Genomic DNA, 27,486 nt, shown 5'->3' with positions numbered 1-27,486 from the left:
CAATCTCTTCGTACCTACTCGACGTTCCCATGTTTATGCATCCAAGGATCACATTTGTCCTTCTGGCACAGTGCCATGCTAGCAGCTCATGTCCTGCTGGTTATCCACCATGACCTGAAATCTTTTTCTTTTTCTATCTCTACTCAGGATAGAGAACCCCATTCTGTTAGTCATTCCCAGATATATAAATGTATATTTAGCTATATTAAAATACGTGTTTGCTTGCGCTCAGCTTACCAAGCATTCCATATTACTCTGAATTAGTAACCCATCCTTTTAATTATTTATTATTTCCCCAATTTTTGTGTCACTTTAGTGATGATTTTGTTTTCTTCCAGATCATTGATAAATGTGTTCAATAGCATTAGGCCAAAACCCAATCCCTGTGTGATGCCATTAGAGACTCACCCATTCAGTGGTGATCCCCTCTTTACAGTTAATTTTAAGACCCACATGTGCTATGTTAATTTTATACTGTTTTGGTTTTCAGTCTAAATGGCATGCGGTACTAGGCTAAATGCCTTACAGAAGTCTAGGTATATAACGTCAACACTATTACCTTTGGGCTTGTGAACGCTCCAGTGCATCTGATGAAGTGGTTTTTACCCATGAAAGCCTATGCCCAAATGAATCTGTTAGTCTTTAAGGTGCCACAGGACTCCGTGTTGTTTTTGCAGATCCAGACTAGCAATATGAGACTCTGAGACTATTTCCTTTATCAACCAAATTTATAATCTCATCAAAAATGTCAAGTTAGTTAGACAGGATCTTTATTCAAAATAAACCCATGTTGATTGGCATTAATTATATTACTTTCCTTTAGTTCTTTATGAATCTAGTCCTGTTTCAGCCATCCATTATCCTTCAAGGGTCTGTGTCAGTCTAACAAACCTATAAGTTTCTAGGTCATTCCATTTACCCTTTTTAAATATTGGAACAACATTAGCTTTCTTCTGGAACTTCCCCAGCGGTCAAAGACTTATTGAAAATCAGTATTAACAGTCCAGCAGCCTCGTCAGGTAGCTCTTTTAGAACTCTCAGATACAAGTTATCTAAGTCTGCATGTTTAAAGTTGTCTAACCTCAGTAGCTGCCCTTTAAAATCTTCCTGAGCTACTACAGGTTGAACCTTTCTAGACTGCACCTCAGGACCTGACTGGTTCCGAACCAGAGAATTTACCAGACCACAGGAGGTCAATATTGTCTAGCATAGGTGTGGCCAACGTGAGCCTGAGAAGGAGCCACAGTCTACCAATTTACATTGCCAGAGAGCTACAGTAATTTGTCAGCAGTCCCCATCAGGTGCCTCCTCTCCCATCTCCAGTATCTTTTGACTGCCAGCAGCCCCACCGATCAGCACCTCCTTTTCCTTCCCCTCACTTTCTGACCACTGCAGTCAGCTGTTCCATGGCTCTCAAGAGGCTTGGTGGGTGATGGAAGGAGCGAGGGCGCAATATGCTTGGAGGAGGAGGAAGTGGAGCCAGGAGTTGAGCACTAGAAAGTTGGCACTTGTAGCTGCAGCCCTGGAGCCAGTGCCTGAGCAAGGAGCCACGTATTAACTTCGGAAGACCTGTGGCTCTAAAGCCAGGTTGGCTACCCTGGTCTAACAGTGTTACTAACACTTCCATTGCTTACTGGGCCGTTAGAGGACATTTAGGAGTAAATTAGAGCTAAACAACAGCATAGACACTTAGAGTTAGGACTGTTGGCTGTAAAACTTTGAGGTCACAGGAAACTTGGCCATACCCATGAAAAGTGGGGACATCCAGCTAACTAAAATAATTCCGGACCATGGGTGTTTCTGGACCAGAGAGTTCTGGACTAGAGAGGTTCAGTCTGTAATAGAATGGAAAGCATGTTATCGTATGACTACATCATCATTGGATGTCCGATTTTATTACATGTAAGTAAAGATCTAGTACACTGAAAACATATTCTTAAGTATTTACCATTACTTCCACTTAGTTTGATTTCTGTTCTATTACTACAACATTTTTAGAGGAAATAATTTTGATGAAAAATAATAGTCTGCAGCTCCTCTTTTGATTGCTTTCTGTTCCATATAGGTTCTTATACTGAGCTCATCACAGGCCTTGGATAGCTCAGTCACTAGTTGTATAAGGTTGTTCTTTTACTAAATAAGTGGAACAGCACATGGAAAAATCCACAGTTATATGTAGGCTTGGCAGAATTCAATTTTTATATTTTATAATTTTTCCAGATGATGTTTCTTTTAAAGCACATACAGGCAGTCCCCGAGTTACACGGATCCGACTTATGTCGGATCCGCAGTTACGAACGGGGCCCGTCTCCCTGGTCTCCAGCAGACCAGAGAGAGGAAGCAAAGCGGCGGAACACGCGGGCAGTGGACAGCCCAGACGCGTCTGGGCTGTCCGCTACCCGCGTGCTCCTTGGCTTTGCTCTGCTTTGCTCCCCGTCTCCCTGGTCTGCAGACCAGGGGGATGGGGATCAAAGCCGCGGAACACGCGGGCAGCGGACAGCCCAGACACGTCTGGGCTGTCCTGCTGCCCCCGTGCTCCGCGGCTTTGCTCCGGACGCCTGTGGTACAGCAGCTGGGGCGCTGCCAGTTGGTCCCGTAGCGCCGCTCTGGGCGCTACTGGACCAACCCGGCAGCACCCCAGCTGCTCTGCCCCAGGCATCCTGATTCAGCCGCTGCTGGTCAGTTTCAGCAGTGGCTGAATCAGGACGCCTGGGGCAGAGCAGCTTGGGTGCTGCTGGGTTCGTCCAGTAGCGCCAAGGAGCGGTGGCGCTACTGGACCAACCCAGCAGCACCCCAGCTGCTCTGCCCCAGGCGTCCCCAAGTCAGCCGCTGCTGAAACTGACCAGTGGCTGACTACAGGAAGCCCCTGCCCCGGGCTTCCTGGAATCAGCCGCTGATCAGTTTCAGCAGCAGCTGACTTGTGGATGCCTGGGGTTCTTAAGTTGAATCTGTATGTAAGTCAGAACTGGCATCCAGATTCAGCTGCTGTTGAAACTGATCAGTTTTAGCAGCGGCTGAATCTGGACGCCAGTTCCGACTTACATACAGATTCAACTTAAGAGCAAACCTACAGTCCCTATTTTGTACGTAACCCGGGGACTGCCTGTATTTAGATTTTTATGATTTAAATGTTCAGTTGTGGGAAATTTCTGTACAGATCTGACAATAACTATTTAATGACAGCAGATGTTGAGAATCAAGAAGTTAGTTTTATAATTGTTAAAACACAAGGTGACAACCTCACAAAGTAAATAGGTAAGGAAAACATTGGTTGATAGCCTTAAAGAGTAAGCTATCTACACGTTTTGATTAACAATGCACATATTTTTCTTTGGTTTGTGAGAGCACAGTGAAATCAACATTTACTGATAGTAATCAAATCTGTCCAAGTCTAATTTATATGTAATGATAGTAATAAAGATTCTAGTCTGGGAATTGACTATACTTACTGTGTATGCCCTCTGGTGGACATGGATATCAAATGCATCCATTTATTTAGGTGAAATATCAAAGTTGACTGGCTCAAACAAGAAAGCATAGTGGATTAGATTTAATTTTTTTTGCAGGGGTGGGGGCAGACTTGAGCAGTGGTTGAGAAGCAGTTGAAAATAGTGTACATTTTAAATGTAATAAAGTATGTACAATGTAAATAAATAATCAATGGCTAATGGGGGTGCAACTCAGTTTAGTTTGTGTTCCTAAGTAAACAAAACACAATGAAGTTAACAAGAGACCTATCCTGGTATCATTCTGATCAGTCTGCTTGTGTTGCACTCTTGTTGCTCTATAAGGGTGTGTCTACAATGCACCGTTATTTCGAAATAACAATGCGAGTGTCTACACAGTCATTCTGTTATTTCAAAATAATTTAGAAATAACGGATGGCTTATTCTGAAATCTGTAAGCCTCGTTGTATGAAGAATAAGGCCTATTCCAAAATAGCTATTTCGAAATAAGGCGTGTGTAGATGCTCCACTTCTATTTCAAAATGGCCCCTCACCAGGGCCATTCTAAATTATTCCTCCCCAGTGCCTCCAAGGGCTCTAAAGCGACATAGCACAGCTACATTAGGGAAGCCTACCTTAGACTAATTTTGAGGCTTCCCTGCAGTGTAGAAGTGCTATTTTGAAATAAGCTATTTCGGAATAACTATTCGGGAATAGCTTATTTTGAAGTAAGTGTGCAGTGTACCTGTATCCTAAGATTCCTGTGTTTAGCCCCACAGTAGGGTCCTGATTTTGATCAGTCAATTTGGGTAGAATCACAGTATAAATATAATCCTAGATTTCTAGGCCAGATTGGGACCATTTTGGTTATGTAGTTGAATCTCCTGCTTAACACAAGCCAGAGAACTTCTCTCAGCAAGTCCTGCATTGAGCCCAGTAATTTGTGGTTGAATTAGACCATGCTTTTCAGAAGAATCCTCCACAAATTGTTGCATTTTTCTAATAGTTAATTACTCTTAAAGTTAAAAATAAGCACCGTGCTTCTACTCTGAGTTTATCTAGTACAGTGGTCCCCAACCTTTCGTGGCTGCCAGGCGTCCGGGGGCGGGGTCCGCCCACGCGCCGGGCGTCTGGGGGCGGGGGCCGCCCACGTGCCCTGGGCCTAAGGCTGGCACCACATGTGCTGCGCGCCGGGGGCGGGGCCAGCCCAGATGTTTCAGCGGGCGCACATAAATGCCCCAGCGGGCGCCATGGCGCCCACGGGCACTGCATTGGGGACTGCTGATCTAGTGTCACTTTCTAACCATTACATTTTGTAATGCTTTTTATAGCTTCAGAAATACGCATGCTCTGTATGAACTATTGGATTTTAAAAGGCTGATTTTCCTTTTCAGGTCACTAATGAAGGAGGAGCGAAGAGTGCTTCTTTAAAGGATTTATGTCCCGAGGACAAGAGGCGCATTGCAAACTTAATTAAAGAACTTGCCAGGTGAGAATAAACTTCACTTGAAAATGCATTATGTTTAGGGAGAGGCATTCTTTGTGTCAATGCTAAACATCTTAGAACTACATTATGAAATTGCATCTTTATTAAATAGATATAAGCATAAAGTGATTGCTGCAGCTGGGAGAGACACAGGCAAGCAGGAGACCAGTAATGTTCCTTTACTTTCCTGACACCCATCCCCCCAAAAAACAAAAACTGAAAAACGTGTTACTGAGATATAAGGTCTTCATCCTGCGAGTTGCAGGTGTCAGTTCACTCAGAGCTAGTTACAGGATCATGGCATTAGTTCCAAAAAAGGTGTCTTTTGTTTAAAAGAAAATATTGATTCCTAAGTCACAGTCTTTGCTGGTATGAAACTTTGCAGTGCTCATTTGCTAGAGGATCACATTTTAAAACAGAATTACCATTAGAAGTAGGATTTTAGTCTTGTGATCAAATTAAGAGTAAACATGTTCATCTGTGGTAATACTTTTTTGCACATTCAACCCAACAAGCATTTTCATTTCTTTTGTCTCATCGGAAGCCTTTCCTGAAAGGCTTTGCTCTCATTCTGTTCTCTGGAAGGAACGCAGTATGTTTTTAATCTTTGGAAGGGAGTTATTCCTAGTTTTTTCTTACTAGCAGTCCAGTCATTGATGCGTCAAAAATGGTCTCTGAGTAATGGGTTTAAGTTTGAGTGACCGTTATTGGCTATCCCACATTTTTCTGAGCTCCCTGTTTTCAAAATTTCTTGGCGGAATAGTCCCTTAGCTGCACCAGGGCGCTGTTTCTGCCGTGCTTCCTCAGTGGTCCTAGAGAAGGAAGCAGTGGTAGGAAGAAACTGAGCCCAGCCAAGGGTTTTGCAAGGTTCCTTCTATAAACCACCTTTGTACTTTTTTTTTCATTATGATCTAGTGGAGGGAAGTGTGGAAAGAGGAAGTGAGAGAAAACAAAAATAGGAGAAGAGAGCACCAGAAAAAGGGGAGCAGGGAGAGGAAGAGAGTAGTTTCAGGATGGAGGCTATACATAATTGTTCAGTTTGCTGTCTGAATTTGATTAGTAGCAAAAAGAAATGGCGATCTGTTTCCCCCTTTACATGTTTTAATCTCACTTCCTCCCACTCCCCGTGATTGAGAAAATTGGGGTCTTTTCGCCACCCAAAGTTGAAAATTGAACGGAAAGAACTGAATGAGACATTCTGTTTTAGTTTCCATTTAAAAAAGGAAAGCATATTTTGCAGAGTTCTGTTACCCTGAAATGTAGAATCATAGAATCCTAGAGCTGGAAGAGACCTCAGGAATCATCAAGTCCAGCCCCTGCCCAAGGCAGGACCAATCCCAACTAAATCAACCCAGACAGAGCCCTGTCAAGCCGAGATTTAAAAACCTCCAGGGATGGAGATTCCACCCCCTCCCTAGGGAGCCCATCCCAGTGCTTCACCTCCCTCCTAGGGAAATAGTTTTTCCTAATATCCAACCTAGACCTCCCCCACTGTAACTTGAGAGCATTGCTCCTTGTTCTGCCATCCGTCACTTCGGAGAACAGCCTCTCTCCATCCTCTTTGGAACCTCCCTTCAGGAAGTTGAAGGCTGCTATCAAATCCCCCCTCACTCTTCTCTTTTGCAAACTAAACAAACCCAAATCTCTCAGTCTCTCCTATAGGTCATACGCTCCATCCCCCTAATCATTTTGGTTGCCCTCCACTGGATCCTCTCCAATGCATCCACATCCTTTCTATAGTGGGGGGCCCAGAACTGGACACATTACTCCAGATGTGGCCTCACCAGAGCCAAATAAAGGGGAATAATCACTTCTCTGGATCTGCTGGCCATGCTCTTCCTAATGCCACCTAATCTATCTAGGTCACTATGGACCCTAACCCTGCCCTCCAGCGTATCTACCTCTCCCCCTAGCTTAGTGTCATCTGCAATCTTGCCTAGGGTGCAGTCCATCCCCTCATCTAGGTCATTAATAAAAATGTTGAACAAAATTAGCCCTAGAATCGATCCTTGGGGCACTCTGCTAGAAACCGACCTCCAACCTGACATCGAGCCGTTGATCGCTACCTGTTGGGCCCGACAGTATAGCCAGCTTTCTATCCATCGTACAGTCCATTTATCCAATCCACATTCCCTTAACTTGCTGGCAAGAAGATAGTGGGAGACTGTATCAAAAGCTTTGCTAAAGTCAAGGTATATCACATCCACTGACTTTCCCATATCCATGGAGCCAGTTATGTCATCATAGAAGCTAATCAGATTGGTCAGGCATGACTTGCCCTTCGTGAATCTATGTTGACTATTCCTGATCACTTTCCCCTCTTCCAAGTGCCTCAAAATGGATTCCCCCTCAATGATTTTTCCAGGAACTAAGGTAAGGCTGAACTGTAGTTCATTGGATTGTCTGTCTTCCCTTTTTTAAAGATGGGCACTACATTTGCCTTTTTCCAATCATCCGGGATCTCTCCCGATCTCCACAAGTTTTCAAAGATAATGGCCAAAGGCTCCACAGTGACATTTGCCAACTCCCTTAGTACCCTCAGATGCATTAAATCCGGACCCATGGATTTATTTGTCTTGCTTTTCTAAATAGTTCCTAACTTGTTCTTTCACCACCAAGGGCTGTCCACCTCCTTCCCCTACTGCGTTGTCTAGGTCGTTTGTCTGGGAGCTGAATACAGAGGCAAAGAACGCACTGAGTACTTCAGCTTTTCCCACATCATCTGTCACTAAGTTACTTCCCTCATCCAGTAAGGGCCCCGCACCCTCTCTGTTCATCCTCTTATTGCTAACATGACTGTAGAAACCTTTCTTGTTACCCTTCACATCCCTTGCTAGCTGCAATTCCAATTGCGCTTTTGCCTTCCTGATTACTCCCCTGCATTCTCGAGCAAAATATTTATACTCCTCCGTAGTCATCTGTCCAATTTTCCACTTCTTGTGAGCTTCCTTTTTGTGTTTAAGCTCACCAAGGATGTCCCTGGTAAGCCAATCTGGTCACCTACCATATTTGCTTTTCTTGCTGCGCATCGGGATGGTTTCTTCCTGGGCCTTCAATAAGGCTTCTTTAAAATATTGCTAGCTCTCCTGGACTCCTTTCCCCTTCATGTAAGCATCCCAGGAAATCTTGCCCATCAGTTCTCTGAGGGAGTCAGTGTGCTTTTCTGAAGTCCAGGGTGTGTATTTTGCTACTCTCCTTTCTTCCTTTGGTCAGGATCCTGAAATCTACCATCTCATGATCACTGCTTCCCAGGCTGTCACCCACCTCTACTTCCCCTACTAGTTCCTCCCTGTTTGTGAGCAGCAGGTCAAGCTGTGCATGGCCCCTGGTCGGTTCCTTCAGCACTTGTACCAAGAAGTTATCCCCAACATTCTCCAAAAACTTCCTGGATTGTCTGTGTATTGCTGTATTGGTCTCCCAACAGATGTCAGGGTGATTAAAGTCCCCCATGAGAATCAGGGTCTGTGATCTGGAAGCTTCTCTCAGTTGTCTGAAGAAAGCCTCATCTACCTCATCCACCTGATCTGGTGGTTTATAGCAGACACTAACCACAACATCACCCCTGTTGCTTCCACTTCTAAACTTGACCCATAGTTCTTTGACTGGGCCAGGGCTTCTAATTCTTCCTGTTTGTTTCCCAGGCTTCTCGAATTTGTGTACAAACATCTTAGATACCCAGTTGATCGCCCTACCTTCTCCATTTGAGTCGGGGTCCTCCTTTGTTGCTTGTTCCTCCTTGTGTTTCTTCCCAGTAGCTGACTTCCTCACTTACCTCAGGGCTTTAGACACCATACCCCAACCAACCTAGTTTAAAGCCCTCCTTACTAGGTTTGCAAGCCTGCTCGCAAAAATGCTCTTTCCTCTCTTGGTTAGGTGGATCCCATCTTTTCCTAGCAATTCTTGTGCCCAGAACTGAGTCCCACGGTTGAAGAAACCAAAGCCCTCTCTTTGATGCTACCTGTGCAACCATGTATTTACTTCCTCAATTCCGTGATCCCTATCTGGACCTTTTCCTTCAACCAAAAGGATGGACGAAAACACCACTTACGCTTCAAATTCCTTGATCCTTCTTCCCAGCGCTACATAATCTGCAGTGACCCGCTCAAGGTCATGCTTGGCCGTATTGTTAGTTCCTACATGGAGAAGCAGGAAGGGGTAGCGATCCGAAGGTTTGATCAGTTTTGGAAGACTCTCGGTCACATCCTGAATGCGAGGATGTACCTTGTTTCTTTAATGTATTAAAGGCAGTTGGTGTTGATCACCAGCATTGCATACTTGTTACCTCTTTAAATTTTCATTGAATTACCTGCTTGTTTGCTTTTGATGGTAAATCAGGTTTTTTTTGTGGCGGAAGCTCTCTGGGGAGGGGAAATGTGTAGAACCCTGCGTGAATACAAATGGTTGTATCCGCATCTGTATGTACAAAAATGAGCTGCAGATACCTGGAGATACCCACAGATATCGGAGGATTTGCAAGGCTCTGTGCGTGTGTTTATTCTGCCCCTAGCACCACTGTGCCCAGACCCTACCAAAAAGTGGTTTGAGGCAACCGCCCTAGACACCACACTTTAGGAGGATGCAGAAGCCCAGGGCCATGGGTGGCACAGGGATTAGTGAGGGGTCTGGCATGGCACTCGCCAGCGGTGTTGGGAAGTGGAGTGACCTCACCTCAGCCTGCTCTGCTCTACCAGCTTTGTGTCAATTGAGGGAGGGGGCCCACGGAGGAGGCTGGAGTGGGCCAAGTGGAGGTGGGAAGAGGTGGGCTTGGGGGGGTGGCCTTTGTGAGGGACTGGGGGATGTCCTCTAGGGATGGCCCTGATGACACCTTAATCCTGATTGAGCCTCAAACTTCTACCAACACAAATATTAACTAATAATATCGAGCACATGATAGTCACTTTACTGGATGCTTAGCATCCATGTGTGCTCAGTGGAGAAGTCTGTTGTTGCTAGTGAATCCCAGATACTTGATTTTTCCCTAGAAAGCTTATTTTTCTCTCAGATGGTAATACCAATAGTTATGTAGAAAAAAACCAAAACCTTATCATGAAGAAAGTCAGGTTCTAAATAAACAATTTAACAAGTCCACACATTTTATCCCCTCCACTTACACTTCAAATTAAAACACATACTGGATTTGACACTGACTATGCATAAGTTACTTGACTTTGAATAAGTGCACTATTTTAACACAATCTTCATTGTAGGACATGCATGCTTCTTGAAATCTTAGTTAATGCTAAAATGATACTTACATTGTCAAAGACTTCATCATACAATTGTGTTCACTCTTTCTAATTAAAACAAACCAAAGCTCTTTTGAAAATTTATCTTGGAATCTGCTCCATATTTAATTGTAGGTCTGAGTTGTGTGTTCTTATTGGGCTGCTGGTACTTTTTTTATAGTATTGTTTGTTTTTTTAAAGAAAAGAACACTTTGTAAAATTTTATTTCAGATGAAAGACAGCATTCAAACTATGAAGTCCTATTTTAGCCTATTTTTTTTAATGTTCCTAAAAAATCCAAAAATTCTTCAGCAGCACTTTTTAACCAGAGATTTCAGAATGCTTTGCAATAGAGAGCAAGGATCATTAGCTTTACTTTTCAGATAGGAAAAACTGAGGCACAGTGAAGGAGTGATGTCACCCAGTACATCAGTGAAGCAGGAAGGAAGGTGATCTCTTGATATATCATCATCCTATGCTGGAACACTTTACCTCTTAATAACTTGTTACCAGTTTTTATTATACAATCTTTTAGTAAATGTCCAACTTTTCATTTTTAACTACTTCATGTGTTAGAATGTCTAATTAAGGCTGTAATGAAGAATGGATTGCACTGTAGTATGCTTATAAATGGTCAAATGTTGTAGCTATTCTGGATGCTGGTCCTATTGTTTAATATAACAGGGGTATAATCTAATAACAACCCCCCCATTACATTGTTACTCAAAATGCACTGTTCCCAACTGAATTCCAATCCACTAACTCATTTAAACACGGGATTCTTTTAAAGTCTCAGATGATTTTTCCCTGAGGATAGTTTGATATTTCTGCCTGACATTTCTCTGAAGACAAATTGTAAGTACAGCAACATTAATTCTGAGAGGTAAAATTGGTGGAACACTATTATTTTATATTTAGTTCTCTTTTATTTTTAAACCTAATCATCTTTTTATTGGATGTAATTACAAGTCCTTTGCAAGAGTGATAGGAAAGTTAAACCCTACCTCTTCTCATCTCATTCACTTTAAATAAAAACCTCCATAAATTGATATTTCATAGAAGCAAAAGAGCCAGCAAAATACTCCTGTTTGTTTTAAATGTTACAGTAAAACAAAACAAACCCCCCTAATTTGGTCAGAAGTAAACTTCATAGGTCCTGATTCTGCTACACTGTAGGCATAGAAATTGCCATGGTAGCTGAAAATAATCCATAGAATCCTAGGGCTGGCAGAGACCTCAGGAGATCGAGTCCAGCCCCCTACCCAAAATTCCTGCACGTTTATCACTGAATCACGCATGGAAATTGTTTGGTCAGTAACTGTCCATCTAAAGACAAACTGAAGGAAGGGATAAAATCCTGTCCGTATAAAAGTCAGTGGCTGGAATGTCACTCAAGATTTTCTGTAGTAGCTCAAGTTATTGGCCCAGCTTATTAAGTATCTTGATTTTTCTGCAATGGTTTATAAGTGGTGGAGCAACTGGAGGTTGTCTTCATCTCTTCACCCTGGCAATTTTGTACATGGGAAAGTATGTATGTATGTATATATATTCCTTCCAGACTCTGCTGAAGATTAGCTAATTCACTGACGCGTAGAAGAGGATTATATTTACTTTCGTTTGAGTAAGTTCTAATGTTGTTAGCTGTAATTTTATCCTATCCTTGGAAAATATCCAGCTACAGTATTTGACTCTGACCTGTGCAACAGGGAATTTCAAGAGCTGACCACACACTAGGTATTAGGGACTTGATTAAATTGAATTTTAAGACTGAGTTCTTTCTTTCAACCCTATCAGATCCCTTCTAATCCTCTTTTTGAGGCTACATGCTTATAGGTTTTGCACTCTTCCGGCACTTGTAAATTGCAGCCATCTCTTTGTCTTTCTCTGAATCTAGCCACATTTTTTTTTACCTCTTCAGGAGAAAGGACATGAACTGGACTGGGTGTTCCAAATGAAACTGGTCCATTGTCTGTGTACTTTACATCTAATGCCCACTTGAATTTAATTAGAGAATTTGGCTGTACTCATCACACTGCGGTGCATAGTAAATGGTGTTAGACATTCAAAAGATTTTGCAGGCAGCGTGTGGCTTTTTTTTTCCTGTTCCAGCTGTGGCTCTGATCATTCTTATTCCTTGGGTTATTTCAAAGCAAGGGTTAGTCATAAGAACGGCTATATTTGGTCAGACCAAAGGTCCCTCTAGCTCAGTATCCAGTAGTGACTAATGCCAGGTGTCCCAGAGGGAATGAATAGAACAGGTAATCAAGTGATCCATCCCCTGTCACTCCTAGGTTCTGACAAACAGAGGCTAGGGACGCTATTCCTGACCATCCTGGCTAGTAGCCATTGATGGACCTATCCTCCATACATTTATCTAGCTCTTTTTAGAACCCTGTTATAGTCTTGGCCTTTACAACATTCTTTGTCAAGGAGTTCCACAGGTTGACTGTGCATTGTGTGAAGAAATACTTCCTCCTGTTTGCTTTAAACCTGCTACTTATTAATTTCATTTGGTGACCTCTAGTTCTTGTAGAACGGGAGGGAGTAAATAACTCTTCTTTATTCACTTTTTTACACCAGTCATGATTTTATAGACCTCTATCCCCCTTTTGTCATCGTTTTTCCAAGCTGAAAAGTCCCAGTCTTATGAATCTCACCTCATATGGCAGTCGTTGCATACCCCTCATCATTTTTGTTGCCCTTTCCTGAATTTTGTCTAAAGCCAAGATACCTTTTTTGAGATGAGGTGACCACATTTGCATGCAGTATTCAAGAAGTGGGCATTCTATGGCTTTATTCAGAGGCATTCAGATATTCTTTGTCTTATTCTCTGTCCCTTTCTTAGTAATTCCTAAAGACTGTATGATTTTTTGACAGCTGCTACACATTTGAGTTGATGTTTCCAGAGAACTATCCACAGTGACTCCAAGATCTCTCTTGAGTGGTACCAGCTAAATTAGTACCCATTAAGGATGTTAAGGACTAGTCGACTATCCGATAAGCAAATGCTTATTGGATAGTCGATTCGACTAGTCGCATCTTTGCCCCCCCTCCCTTGCTGCCTCTGTCAGATAGAGACAGCAAAGGGTGGGGGGAAGAGAGGGTACTTCAAAGTGGCAGCATCGCATGGAGCCTGGGGTATGGGCTCCATGCGGTGCTGCTGCTTTGAAACACCGTGGTGGCATTTCAAAGGGGCAGAGCCGCACAGCTGATCCTGGGCTCTGTGCGCCACTGCCCCTTTGAAACACTATGGTGGCATTTCAAAGCGGCAGCATCGCATGGAGCTGACCCATGGCTCCATGTGGAGCTGCCGCTTTGAAACGCGGTGGCGGAGTTTCAAAGGGGCAGCTCCACACAGCTGATCCCGGGCTCAGTGCTGCGCTGTGGAGGCGTTTCAAAGGGTCAGCACTGCGTGAGACCTGGGTTAGCTGGGGACTGCATAGCTGACCCTGTGCTTTGTGAGGCATTTCTGCGGAGCCAGGCATCAGCTGGGGAGTCCCCAGCTCCATGCAGCATTTCAAAGCGGAAGCAGCCACATGGAACCTGGGGTCTGCGGGGACTCTTAAGTCCGCCACTGAGCCTGGGCTCCATGTGAGCGCTGCCGCTTTGAAATGCACAAGAGCCCCTGCTGGGGAATCTTGTATATTTCAAAGCTGGCACCCGTGTTCAGCCTGGGACCAGCGGGAAGTCCCGCTGATTCTGGGCTCCACATGGGCGCTTCTGCTTTGAAATGCACAAGAGCCCCATGGAGCCTGCCCAGAGTCAGCGGGACTTCCCACGGCCCCAGCTGCATGTGAAGTTCCAACTTTGAAATGCACAAGAGTACATTTCAAAAGCGGAGTGCCTATTGATTAGTTGATGGAAATTCCATTGGCTACTTGACTAGTAAATTAATCGATATTTAACATCCTTAGTACCCATCATATTATATGTACAAATGAGATTGTTTTCCAATGTGCATTACTTTGCATTTATCAACATTAAAATGCACTTGTCAGTGCAAGCGGGGGTATTTTCATGGGGCTGGCTGCTTCATGCATGTTTCTAAAACACCCAGAGGTTCCTGCATACTCAGGCAGCTACTTCTAGCTTACTCATGCAAGTGGCATAACTAAATCAGCAGGAACAAGTTAACCCATTACTCTCCACACAGGCTTTGTTGGCTGGGGAGAATGTTCCTTGACCTGATGTGGTTGTAGGCTTGTCTGCATGAGGCTTCCCTAGAGAAGTGATGGGGATAGGATGACACACAGATCCGCACTCTCTCACTCATGGTCAGGGTCACAGGTGCCTTGGAGCCTGGCCAGGTATGATCAGACAGCTATCTGTCCCACACTACTGCCAGGATTTCCTAAGTACAGTGGTGGGAATGGCCACACATACCCCACTGAAATCTGTTTTTTCAACTAATACAGCAGCCTTGAGAGCCCCCTGGCCTGTAGTACCTTGCATAGTTAGTGTGTGGAGCCAAGGAACTCAGTTGTGTTTTGGGTGAGGAGAAGGCTCAGCTAAGTTGCATTCTGTGCAGACTCATTCATTAGCTGACCTAATAGCACCTGGTCTGTTTGTCTTCTCTGTTGACCGAAGGCATCTGTGGAAAATTGGGCTTCTCTCCCTTTATTAAATCTTCCATTAAAGGCAGAACAGTGGTATAGCCGTGCCCCCAGACACGAGTGTCCAGAGGCCGTTTGGCTATCTCACCATGAGACTGAGGTATCTGCATCACATTACTGAACGCACCTGAAAAGGGTGACAGAACATTTCAGTATGTTTGCATTGCCTTGTCCCAGAATGTAAAATGCCCTTGCCTGACTAGGCAGATATAATGGAGGTCATGTCCTCAGTCAATGAGAGTGAAGAGCTCCGAATGAAAAGTCTGTGCCTGTGGGCTAAGGAACAGTTGTTCCCCTGATCACCCTGGCTAATAGCTGTTGATGAACCTGTCCTCTATGAATTTATCTAAATCTTTTTTTGTCTCCTTGGCTCACCTGACATCACAGGGGATGTTTGCTTTGTCCGGTATGGCTGTCAGTTCCGCTGCTGCCTTTTCAGAATGATGGCATAGACCTCTTCATTCGTCCTTTTTTCTTCCCCCTACCTATCATTGCCTTTGGTAACACTGAGTTTGGTTAGTATTTGGCCCTGCAAGTGCTATTTATTCAGACCTTCAGTATGTTCCTGGACTGTAGACCCAGCAGCGAGTTAGGAGAGAAGGTTCCTTTTAGGATAAAGAAAATTCATTTAATCACCTCTAAAGCTGTATTTTGTTTGCTGCCCTCTGCTTGCCTTTTGTCCCCACTGTGCATGCTGGTCTCTGCTCTCCCTCGTTCTGCTGTCCCAGCGGCTGATCGATCCTGCTCAGGATGTTCAGACTACAGCTTTCAAAGTCAGTCCCCTCCTTAAGACACTATTTCTTTGAGGGCTGTGAGTGCTGGTCTTCCTCTCAGTGAGCAAAATAGATGGTGGCTTTACTATTTTGCTTTTGATGTCTCATTTCTCCCCCCCCCCCCCCCATCTGTTTATTTAGGTCTTGATTCTGCAAGCGTAAATCTTTTTGAAGATTCAGACTCTGCATAAGTATAAGGTTCCGTTCTGTACAGATGGGTCCCTTTGCACTTCAAAGTGGGGTTTTGGGGTAAAATTTTTCAAGAGACATCTGGGGACTTAAGTTCTACTGAATTCAGAGAGATGTGATAGGACCCAGAAAGCTCCCACTGGCCGGAAACAGGCCAATGGAAGTTGCAATATTGTGTTGGGGACAGGAGAAGCATGTGAAGCTTCCCACCCCTACTTGAGGCACACAGAGAAGCACATGGTCCCCACAGCCAGCCCCTCTGAGCAACATATGGGATCAGAGCTCTGGGCACAGGCCAGATCTGGCAGCTTGGCAGGCCAGATACGTCTCGTGGGCCGTATTTTGTCCGCCCGTGACCTAAATCATGATAATTCTCACAAGCTCAGATCCAGTCAGCGTCATTGCTTCACTTCCCAACACCTTGTCTGTCCGCATGACCCTGTCTGCAGGGAATGTCTTTCCTTTTTGGTTTGCCAAGTCACTGCCCTCTCTGCATTCAAGCACATCCTTGAGGATCATTTCTTCCACCATGGTTGTGGGCAGTGAAACAGTAAATTAAAAGAAATAGTTGCTACATTGTTCCCTCCTCTCTCTCTCTTTTAGACTGAAGATTCTTTGGGATAGGAACTATCTCTTTGACTGTGTTAATGTTTCCAAATAAGTATATTAGGGATGTGAACGGTCACTCAGTGCATAGTCAACCTCTGGAACTCCTTGCCAGAGGATGTGGTGAAGGGTAGGACTTTAACAGGGTTCAGAAAAGAGCTAGATAGATTCATGGAGGTTAGGTCCATCAATGGCTATTAGCCAGGATGCGTAGGAATGGTGTCTGTAGCCTCTGTCTGGAAATGGTTGACAGGGGAGGAATTGTGTGAGGATTACCTGTTGTGTTCCCTCCCTCTGGGGCATCTGGTATCGGCCACTGTCAGCAGATAGGACACTGGGCTGGATGGACCTTTGGTCTGACCCAGTATGGCTGTTCTTATGTAACTGGTTACCCAGTAAGCATCACTCTTACCGAGTGATGCATACTGGTTAACTGGTGCCTGGGAACAGCCCCCTGCCTGTGGCCTGCCCCAGCAGGGCTGGTAGCAGTGGCAGTCCCGGGGCTGGGAGTCGCCTGTCACCAGTGGCGGCAGCAACCCGAGCCCTGGGGCCAGGGATCCCACTTAGTTGGTTAACCTAACATTTAACCCGTTAGGGGATTAATAGGGATTTTACAACCCTAGATTATACCCTTCTGTTTTTCCCTGTGCATTATCTTCTGCTTACCATATGTAATTTCATCTGCCATTGTACTCTGCAGTTCTTCAGGAACTGGACTTGGAGTTTCTCTCAATTCTTTATACTTCTCACTAGCTGGAACAACTTAATGTCATCAGCAAATTTTATCATTTCCCTGTCAGTTCCACTGAGCCATACCTGAGCGGCCCAGAGCAATGAGCTGTGGGACTAGGCTACTCCTGCAGAATGAGAGCAGGAGCAGGCTCTCACACTCTCCAAATTCTGTCCCCTCACCTGCACCCTTGAGACTCCTCACCACGCCAGGCTGAATGAAGTATATGTTCGCATAGGGCCCTGTGACTCATTGGCTTTGTCTACACTACACATTTCTGTGGCAGAAAATATGCTAATGAGGGGCTCATTAGCATGAGCCGCGACGACATTAGCATATTTTCTGCTGTTTCTTCTGTCCTGGAGAGGCAAAAACCCTTTGTGCAAAAAGAAACGGTAGAAAGTATGAGTCCCTCATTAACATATATTCTGCTGCCAAAATGTGTAGTGTAGACATAGCCACTGAAAACCTTCTCTATCCCACTGTAGGGGAAACACCTGATCTAATGACTGTTACGATCATATGAAAATATTCTTCCATTGCGGGTATACTGACAATGTCTTCACTCTGTAATACCTGTAGAAAATATGCAGGACCTTTATGTAGGTGCAGGTAAAGTTACTTAGTCTGAGCTAAATTTAAAAGGTGTTTTGAGCAAAAGGTTTTTGTATAGTGTGCGAAGGGGTTTGAATGTAAATTGCACAGGGAGATAGATTGGAATTGTGGCAATAAACCTTGAAATTGTTTTATTCTTTTGTCATCTTTGTTCTCAACCCATCATAATTTATTTTCTTGTATGAGCAATGGCAACAGAGTTCTAGAAGCTGTGCCTATTAGGAGATGGGATGATAGAAGAGTTGTTGCCCATTTCAGATTTGCCTGTCCTTCTGACACTTGTAAGAAGAAGACTGGTGAAAATCCCATTTCAAAACCTCACAAATTGAATAAAGTTTTTAGTTTGTCAGCAAAGTCCTTCCCAATACCTCGAAAAACCATTTATTTCCAAGAGATGGGAGAACAGTAAGTAAATAGTAATCTCATTGAGCCTTGTACAGAATGTGACATAAATCCAGCATAATTTTACACAACATTTTGTACTCCTTTCCCTTGACTTCCTTTTGCTACCTCTTATGAGTAATTATGTCTTCAGTATCTTATCTGCCCTTTGTGTACTCTCTCTTGCTTTGTGATGTGTAAGCATGGACTGCCACGTATCTTGTGACATCGCACGATTGGATTCCCTGGGCAGAATGCTGTGTGTTAAATACAAAGTGCAGTGCAGCACATGAACACAATACACACAACGCAAATTAAAAAATGCTTTGTCCAGTTTGAATATTTCTATTGTAAATTAGTGTGGGTCCGTGCTCACATCAGTTGATCCAATCTTTTCTCTGGTAGCACATCATGCTTGCCATTAGCAGATAATCCTCCTACTTTATATGTTCCCTTCGCAAGTGCTCTCACCTTCTTTCTCTTCTGATCATTTTCTCATCATTTTTTTTTCCCTGTCTCATTTGTGTGCATGGTTGCTTTCCTCCGTTTGCTCTCTTTTCTCTTGCTTGGTGATTCCTCCTCGTTTCTACTTACTGGGAAGCTAACATGTTGCTTGGAGTGCAGGCATCTATTACTGGCTGCATGGAGCTAGGTCATGCATGCTACTGCAGCTGAACTAAATGCAGCAGGTTCAGAGAGATGCAGCTAATGTTAGGGATATATAAAACCTTTCTAAAGCTCTCTATGTATGGTGCTCCTGTAGCTAGTTGCATTAGAGCTCTCTTTGGGGGCAGGGTTGGATGGTAGGTCATTTCAAGATTTTTGTTGTTGATTTAAATCGCCTTGATTTAAATCAATCCTCTCGGGAGCTGATCCAGCCTACATTTTTGCAGCTGCTCCCCAGAATGTTGAAACACTTTCATGCCCCCTGAGAGTGAATTAGGGTGCTACATGGATAAAACCTGTTCCTGATTTCCCTGCTGGTCCCAGGACATCAGTGAGTCTGGCAACCTATGTCTTCTCATTTGGTCCAAGGAACCGGCCCTCCTTGCCCAAAAACCACCTCTAGGGAAAGCAAGCTGAAACTTGGTCAGTTTCTTGGCCTTACTACACACTGTGAACTGACCTGTTCTTAAGACAGCTGTGGATCTGAACATTGGTAAAACACTCTGAGAGCCTTCAGCAAAAGGACCTAGTTGAGTGAAAAAAATCTTATCAATGTTATGTATCCGTCCAAACAAATAGCATTGTTGCAGAGCTTTTACAATGCCAAGATTTCCAAGCCACGTATTGAGAATAGGAAGGAGCTGTTTGGGGATACTCTGTGGGTAATCTTCAGCCTACGTAATGCCAGAATAATTTGGGTTTTCCCCTTCTCTTTGGTGTTGACTTTGATATGAAAAATAAATCATTGCAAACCTTGCTTATGTTGTCATGTTTTAATTGTTTTACTAGATCAATTCATGGAGGTTAGGTCCATCAATGGCTATTAGCCAGGATGGGCAGGGGTGGTGACTCTTGCCTCTGTTTGCCAGAGGCTGGAAATGTTTGCCAGAGGCTGGAAATGGATGTCAGGAGAAGAATCACCTGCTATGTTAACTCCTTCTGGGATTTCTGGCATTGGTCACTGTGGGCAGACAGGATACTGGGCTAGATGAACCTTTGGTCTGACCCAGAATAGCAGTTTTTATGCTGTCCAGTTATTTATACCAAACAAGAAGGCGCTTAGGGCTAAGATGAACAAAATTATTTGTGTATAAATTCTTAAACATTTGGCAGAAGAAAATCTGGATCTATGAAACCTTTTTCTTTGGTGAAAAGATGTGCAAACTAACAGTGTGTTTGTAAGATAGAAATGGAAATATGTTCTTAAACTCTTTATCTTGGACTCGGATTCTACAATTTGATCTGTATGGGAAAAGCTCCTTATTCTTGTATGGACCTCGGTATGGCTCAATTATGGTACAGGGTGAATCTGCACAGATCTAATTGCAGCTTTGGGTCCTTGCTTGATAGTTTTTGTGCAGCCCTTCTTCCTCCCATGCGATTCATCTACCTGAAAAGTTTTCTTACATAAAATCACATGTATATTTCATGTCAAAGTTGGAAGAAATTGCCATGTGAAGGCCTAAATTGGTTACGGCTGGAGGAGGTGGATTGGTTACAGATTGTATTTCCCTGGAAATCATAGAATCTCAGAGGTGGAAGAGACCTTAGGAAGTCATCAAGTCCAGCTCCCTGCCCAAGGCAGGACCAATCCCAACTAAATCAACCCAGCCAAGGCTTTGTCAAGCTGACACTTAAAAACCTTTAGGGATGGAGATTCCACCCCCTCCCTAGGGAACCCATCCCAGTGCTTCCCTACTCTCCTAGGGAAATAGTTTTTCCTAATGTCCAACCTAGACCTCTCCCATTGTAACTTGAGACCACTGCTCCTTGTTCATCACTACTATGAACAGCCTATCTCCATTCTCTTTGGAACCTCCCTTCAGGAAGTTGAAGGCTGCTCTCAAATCCCCCTCACTCTTCTGCAGACTAAACAAACCCAAATCCCTCAGCCTCTCCTCATAGGTCATGCGCTCCATCCCCCTAATCATTTTGGTCACCCTCCGCTGAACTTCAATGCATCCACATCCTTTCTATAGTGGGGGACCCCAGAACTGGACACAATACTTCAGGTGTGGCCTCACCAGAGCCGAATAAAGGGGAATAATCACTTCTCTGCATCTGCTGGCAATGCTCCTCCTAATGCAACCTAATATGCCATTAGCCTTCTTGGCTACAAGGGCGCACTGTTGACTCATATCCAGCTTTTCATTCACTGTAATCCCCAGGTCCTTTATCTGCAGAACTGCTACTTAGCCATTAGGTCCACAGCCTGTACCAATGCTTGGGATTTTTTTATCCCAAGTGCAGGACTCTGCACTTGTCCTTGTTGAACCTCATCAGATTTCTTTTGGCCCAATCCTCTAATCTGTTCAGGTCACTCTGAACCCTATTCCTGCCCTCCAGCATATCTACCTCTCCCCCTAGCTAAGTGTCATCTGCAAACTTGCTGATGGTGGAATCCATCCCCTCATCCAGGTCACTAATAAATGTTGAACAAGCATAGCCATTGGAAGTTATTCTCTGTGTGGTCGTGGTCATGTAGTTTATATTGCTCTGACAGGCCCTTTGGTCTTTCTTATCCTTTCAGAGTAAGTGAGGAAAAGGAAGAGACAGAAGAGCGACTGAGAGCAGAACAGGAGTCATTTGAGAAGAAGATCAGACAGCTAGAAGAGCAGAATGAACTTATCGTCAAGGAAAGGGAAGATATCCTTTAAAAAAACAGTGTGTGGTGGGATTCACTGTCTGAAATAACAAGTGAACTGCAGAGAAATAATTGTTCTAATTTATAGCAGGGAATAAATCTGCATGTGCTGCCATTCAAAAGCAATCAGAGATGACTTGTCAGCATGTGCTGCTGGTTCATTTGAGCTTGAAACTGCCATCCAGCTGTTCCTCTGATGTTATTTTGCTATGAAATAGATATTTGTCAACTACAAACGACAATAAGAAGTTTATGCATTAAAATGTGGTTATAGATTTTTTCACTTAATCCCTTTAGAGGGTTGTAATTGAGGTCTAAAGCTGCTTTCCCATGGCTTTCCACTGCGTTCAGTGTCCAGAAACAAAGTTTACACTGAAGACATTGAAATACAATAAACCTTGAAATCAGGGGTTTGGCTAACTCCTACTGGCAGAGGTTAGCAAAGTATTTATTGGAACCAAACATTTAAAAAAAAAAAAGCAACGGATCCAAATTATGCCATTTTGATCCAGATTAAAAACTGAAAAACATGTTATGATGCCACTGGACTATGATCTGCACAGATCTATGCACTGGGGTCCAGCTGCATGGATCAGATTGCAGGATCCTGGCCTTAGTTTATAACTAGGGTGAGTATACAAGGGATCTCTGAAATATGTTGGGGCCTTGACCTGTCTTGTATTTCACCCCCCCAAGTCCTGGTACTCACCCTGCTGCCTTTCTAGTTTAAATCTTCAGAAGGCTAACTAACAATCCCAACAGGGAATACAGGAGAGGGTTTAATACAGTGACATTACTGGTGATAGAAGAAACAGTTCACTGTACTGTTGAATGGTATACAAACTGACGGGATTTGCTGGCTATGATGTAGTTGCTGAGAAATATCAAGGCCCATGTTTGTGTCACAAAATACAATACATTTGCAAAGACTTTTCTAACTTCAGACTTGGTTTCAGTAAGACCATAGTTTGCAGTTTTGCACTGATTTCAGTAGGGTCAGGATTTTGTTGTAGAGTGTTCTAGTTCTTGGATCTTAATGTGCTTATGTATTTAAGTGAGATGTATGCTCTGGGGGAATATTATCTGAATTGGCGAATATGTACATGTAACTTCCATTAATGCTAATGACTGTTACTCAGTCACTGGGAAGGAAATATATCCCTTTAATAGTTTTTTGTCTTTTTTTTTTTAACTTTTATAAAAAATGGGTTCAGGCATAAGCATTTTTTCTGGGAGAAGTCTGGCAAAGATGGCAGAAAGTTAGTAATGCAGTTTTACACTATTATAAAACCTCTGAACATAAACCAGAGGATATAATTTAAAACAATATATAACTTTTAAGTATGGGAACAGTTATTCATCATGCATGAATGATTCAAAATCGTTCACGTACCTCCGATCAGTTAATTTTCAGACCTCTTGAAGTCTGTTCCAGTGCCTAGGAGCTGTACAAAAGGCTTATTGAAGTTGAATACAAATTCTTGCTGTTTGACAAATAAAGCAATATCACTTCACGTTCTGTTCAAATGCACAGGGAGTTATTCGCATACATGGTAACAGGCATATAATAATTTAAAGAGAAGGCTGGTGGACTCAAAATTTGACCTACCTTATTCTTTTTTTAGAAAACTTAATGTAATTAGCTCTTTACTAACAAACCATTGTATTCAGCAGAGTGCTTAGAAGAGCCTTAGGTTACCAAACTAATCTCTCTAGTCTGGTAAGGGCAAATATCAAACCAACTATAGCTTTAGCCTTCCCTGGCATTAGTTTGAATATCAGAAAGAAATTACTGAGGAACTTACACATTATCTTGTCTTTTTAAAGAGAAAAGTCTTTATTTCCTCGCAAGCAATAACTAGCCGAGAAGGCACTTTACTGTGTACTTAATGGCCAGTTGTATGGTGTAGAAGTTCAGAGGGAGTTCTGGAGGACTAGGCTGTGGGATCATTGGTGTATAAATGAGCCAGATTCTAATTTGACTCCCAGTTGCCTGCATAGGGTTAACAGGTGTCCGGTTTTGAACCAGACAGTCCAGTATTTGAGCTTTCTGTTCAGGAAACAAATTGAGGAAAATATAAATGAACGGTATTTTCTAATTAAGATGTAATGTAGATTGTGATGTAATGTCAAGTGTGTCCAGTATTTTTGTTGAAACCATCTGGCAATCCTATGCTTGCGAGAAGCTAAATGGGATTTCATGCTCTGTAGAGATTACGCACAATTTTGTATCCAGCTATGAACAGTTTCTCAGAGTAGGGAGCAATGGGCTAGTGTCTTTTATTAGAATCTGGTTTGAACCAATCTCCTGATTGATCACTATTACAGGTTGGCCCTCTCTAGTCCAGCACCCTCAGGACCTGACTGGTTTTGGACCACGGAAGGTCAATATTGTCTAGCAGCATTATCAACGCTTCCACTTCTTATTGGGCTGTTAGAGGACATTTAGAGGTAAATTAGAGCTAAATAACAGCACAGAACACTGAGGGCTAGGACTGTTTTGGTGGTAAACAAACTGTATGGGCCCACGGGAAACTTGGCCACACCCATGAAAAGTGGACATTCAGCTAACTTAAAATAATTCTGGGCCATGGATGTTTCCAGGCCAGAGAGTTCTGGACTAGAGAGGTTCATCTGAATTTGGTTAGAGAACCGTACAAATCAAAACCTTTGAAAACATGAGGAAAGTGTTTTTCACATATCTAGTGGGCTAGGCTTGAAAGCACACTTCAACTGAGTACTTTCCATTGGTGAGTAAAATTTAACAGATGACAGCCCTGCCCAATGCTCGGTGTGAATCATTGGCAGAGTAAGACAAAAAGCTCCCAATTATAAGAGGGCTGTAATCAGGGCTGGTAGCACTGCCTATCTATAAGGTGGCCTGGCTCTACCCATTATAAAACCCTCTTTTTAGTTGCTTGTAACTTTGCCAAATTGATTTATTTTTTCTTCCTTCCAGAATCTGGGAAGGAGATGGCCTGATTCTCAGTAAGACACTGCTCCTGGCCCAGTTGGGGAACATGTCCCCTCCCCTGATCTTTTAGGGTTAGTTGTAAACTTTTATATAGAAGTCTAGTAAGTGTTCAAGGCATATGAAGCAGACACTTGCTATCAGTAATTTAGGGCCTAAATATGACCTACTTTCAGACGCTAGGGAAATAGCTTCTGATTTATATCTTTTTTTAAAGGCAAGTATTTCTCCTAGAGATGCCCAGATAGTATAGTGATGGATACCTTTGAAAAATGTGCAATAATAATTCTGTCATTAAGAAAGAAGTGGCACTATTATTGCAAGACTTATTAGCCGATGTTTGTTGCTTTGTGGTCTCTTGCTGGCTCAGCTGCATCAGATAAAAATTGCTTTGTTCTTCTGGTGTTAATGCATAACCATGGAGGCAAACCTGCCTCAAGATTTTTGTGAGGGTAAGGATTGGAATCAGCATTTTTCAAGTGGGGGAAGGGAGGGAAGAGGAAAAAAAAACTTCTCCAGGCTTTAGATTGTAAGGAGTATTTGACAATGACTCTTATTCCCTGCTCAAAATGATCAGAACTTGAAGAATTCTGGTAAGTGTAAAGTAATGCACATCGGGAAAAATAACCCCAACTATACGTACAGTATGATAGGGGGCTAATTTGGCTACGACAAATCAGGAAAGAGATCTTGGCGTTATCGTGGACAGTTCTCTGAAAACTTCCAGACAGTGTGCAGCGGCGGTCAAAAAGGCAAATAGGATGCTAGGAATTATTAAGAAAGGGATAGAAAATAAGACCCAGAATATCTTACTGCCCCTGTATAAAACTATGGTACGCCCACATCTTGAATACCGTGTACAGATGTGGTCTCCTCACCTCAAAAAAGATACTTTGGCCTTGGAAAGGGTTCAGAAAAGGGTAGCTAAAATGATTAGGGGTTTGGAACAGGTCCCATATGAGGAGAGGTTAAAGCGACTGGGACTTCTCAGTTTAGAAAAGAGGAGACTGAGGGGGGGATATGATAGAAGTATATAAAATCATGAGTGGTGTGGAGAGGGCCGATAAAGAAAAGTTATTTATTAGTTCCCTAAATAGAAGAACTAGAGGACACCAAATGAAATTAATGGGTAGCAGGTTTAAAGCTAATAAAAGAAAGTTCTTCACACAACGTGTAGTCAACCTGTGGAACTCCTTGCCAGAGGAGGCTGTGAAGGCTAGGACTATAATAGAATTTAAAGAGAAGCTAGATAATTTCATGGAGGTTAGGTCCATAACAGGCTATTAGCCAGAGGATAAAATGGTGTCCTTGGCCTCTGTTTGTCAGAGGCTGGAGAGGGATGGCAGGAGACAAATCACTTGATCTTTGTCTTCGGTCTACCCTCTCTGGGGCACCTGGTGCTGGCCACTGTCGGCAGACAGGATACTGGGCTAGATGGACCTTTGGTCTGACCCAGTACGGCCGTTCTTATGTAAGAATTCTTGGTGGATGTTGAGTTTCCATTCTGAATTAATCCTTTCCGCTTCTCTTTTATTCACAATATTTTTTTGCCCATCAACCCTATAGACTTTTACTAGAGTTTTTACATTGGGACTTTTTTATATCTCACAAATTATGACAAAACATGATCTGTTGATTTGAAGCAACAGTAAAATTTATTTAACAAATTGTTGTCAATATTCAGAGGGGTAGCCATGTTAGTCTGAATCTGTGAAAGCAACACGGAGTCCTGTGGCACCTTATAGACTAACAGATGTATTGGAGCATAAGCTTTTGTGGGCAAAGACCCACTTTGTCAGATGCATGTAGTGGAAAAAGAGAAACTGCTGAGGAACAGTTCATCTGCAAATTTGACACCATCAGTTTAGGATTAAACAAAGACTGTGAATGGCTAGCCAACTATAAATGCTGTTTCTCTTCTATTGGTGTTCACACCTCTAGATCAGCTGCTAGAAGTGGGCCTCACCCTCCCTGACTGAATGAACCTTGTTAACTCTAGCCTTATTCTGGCCTGCATATTTATACTTGCCTCTGGAAATTTCCACTACATGCATCTGACAAAGTGGGTCTTTGCCCACGAAAGTTTATGCTCCAATACATCTGTTAGTCTATAAGGTGCCCCAGGACTCCTTGTTGCTCTTGTCAATATTGTTTCAGCTAATCTTAGATTTATATTTAGTGTTGTGCCCATGTGAGGTTTTTAACGCTTAATTGCTTAAGGCTGTTTTTCCTAACAGGTTTCATGTAAGTTTAATGAGAAATATCAATATTATAGAAACATTCTTTTAGGAAAGGTGAGATTATAGATTACCAACTTGCTGAAGGGATGAATAGATTATTTTATGTGGCATCATCTGAAAAAGCTTTAACAAAATAAGGTTTCTAATATCACAAAACCATGCATTCTATAGCTCTCATTTGTGAAAAGCATGAAATTATCTTCCCCACACCTCTGGAAGGCAGGATTAACCCCAGTTTTCCAAAGGGAAGATGATAAAGAAATTAAGTGACTTGCTCAGGGCCATTCACTGAGTTGGTGGGAAGAGCAAGAATCCCACTATGCGTTGTGCTTCTCTAAAGCTCACAGAATCTGCCTTCTTTTTTAAGACTAAAGGAAAATAAATTCACTTCATTTCCCCAACTCTTTCTGATGATTCCCGTAGAGAATTGTTGCTGCCAACCAAGAAACAGACGATGATTAAGATGGAGCCATTACATATAAGCCTTTGCCAGCCCACATAATTATGTATGTTTTGGGGCCTAATAATCAGATATATTATTATTTTGCATGCTCAATTACTACTATAGGAAATGGTCAGGGGTGTGAATGACTGTTTATGAAATTACCTGATCTGAGTGCACAACTGTGGTAAGTGCACATACAAATAAGCGGCACAAGTTTGCAAGTGCATCTGAAAGTCATACCCTCTATCTCTCTGTCCTGAAATTCAGATCTTAGTTTGCTTGCCTGTCTCTTTCCCTGGCCTTTCAAGAAAGTGATAAAAGCCCAGAAGGAAAAGATCTGAAACAGAAGAGACTCTGCTTGTTGGAGGAGTTCAGTGGGAGCTGCTGGGCACTCAGCACTTCTGAAAGCCACGCTGCTTATTTATGTATCAAATAAGGATCTAGAAACCTAACTTC

The 27,486-nt window shown here is 43.0% G+C and overlaps 1 protein-coding gene across 3 annotated transcripts in view; it reads left to right on the top strand.

Moving 5' to 3' along the window:
• KIAA1328 (KIAA1328 ortholog) overlaps positions 1-27,486 on the top strand; it is a 335,345-nt gene that overhangs the window by 11,012 nt on the left and 296,847 nt on the right. For all 3 annotated transcript variants that reach the window (XR_012905002.1, XM_075932758.1, XM_075932757.1), the window contains exons 4-5: positions 4,841-4,935; positions 21,261-21,376. Coding sequence is in view for 2 of the 3 variants with exons in the window: in XM_075932758.1 (XP_075788873.1) it covers positions 4,841-4,935; positions 21,261-21,376 (211 nt within the window). In the remaining variant the exon portion in view is untranslated. The remainder of the gene's footprint in view (positions 1-4,840; positions 4,936-21,260; positions 21,377-27,486) is intronic.

The sequence above is a fragment of the Pelodiscus sinensis genome, chromosome 6 (assembly GCF_049634645.1).
Source record: "Pelodiscus sinensis isolate JC-2024 chromosome 6, ASM4963464v1, whole genome shotgun sequence".
Classification (NCBI taxonomy): Eukaryota; Metazoa; Chordata; order Testudines; family Trionychidae; genus Pelodiscus; species Pelodiscus sinensis.
The sequence above is the reverse complement of the archived record's forward strand: the minus strand, read 5'-3'. Positions and strand labels throughout refer to the sequence as shown.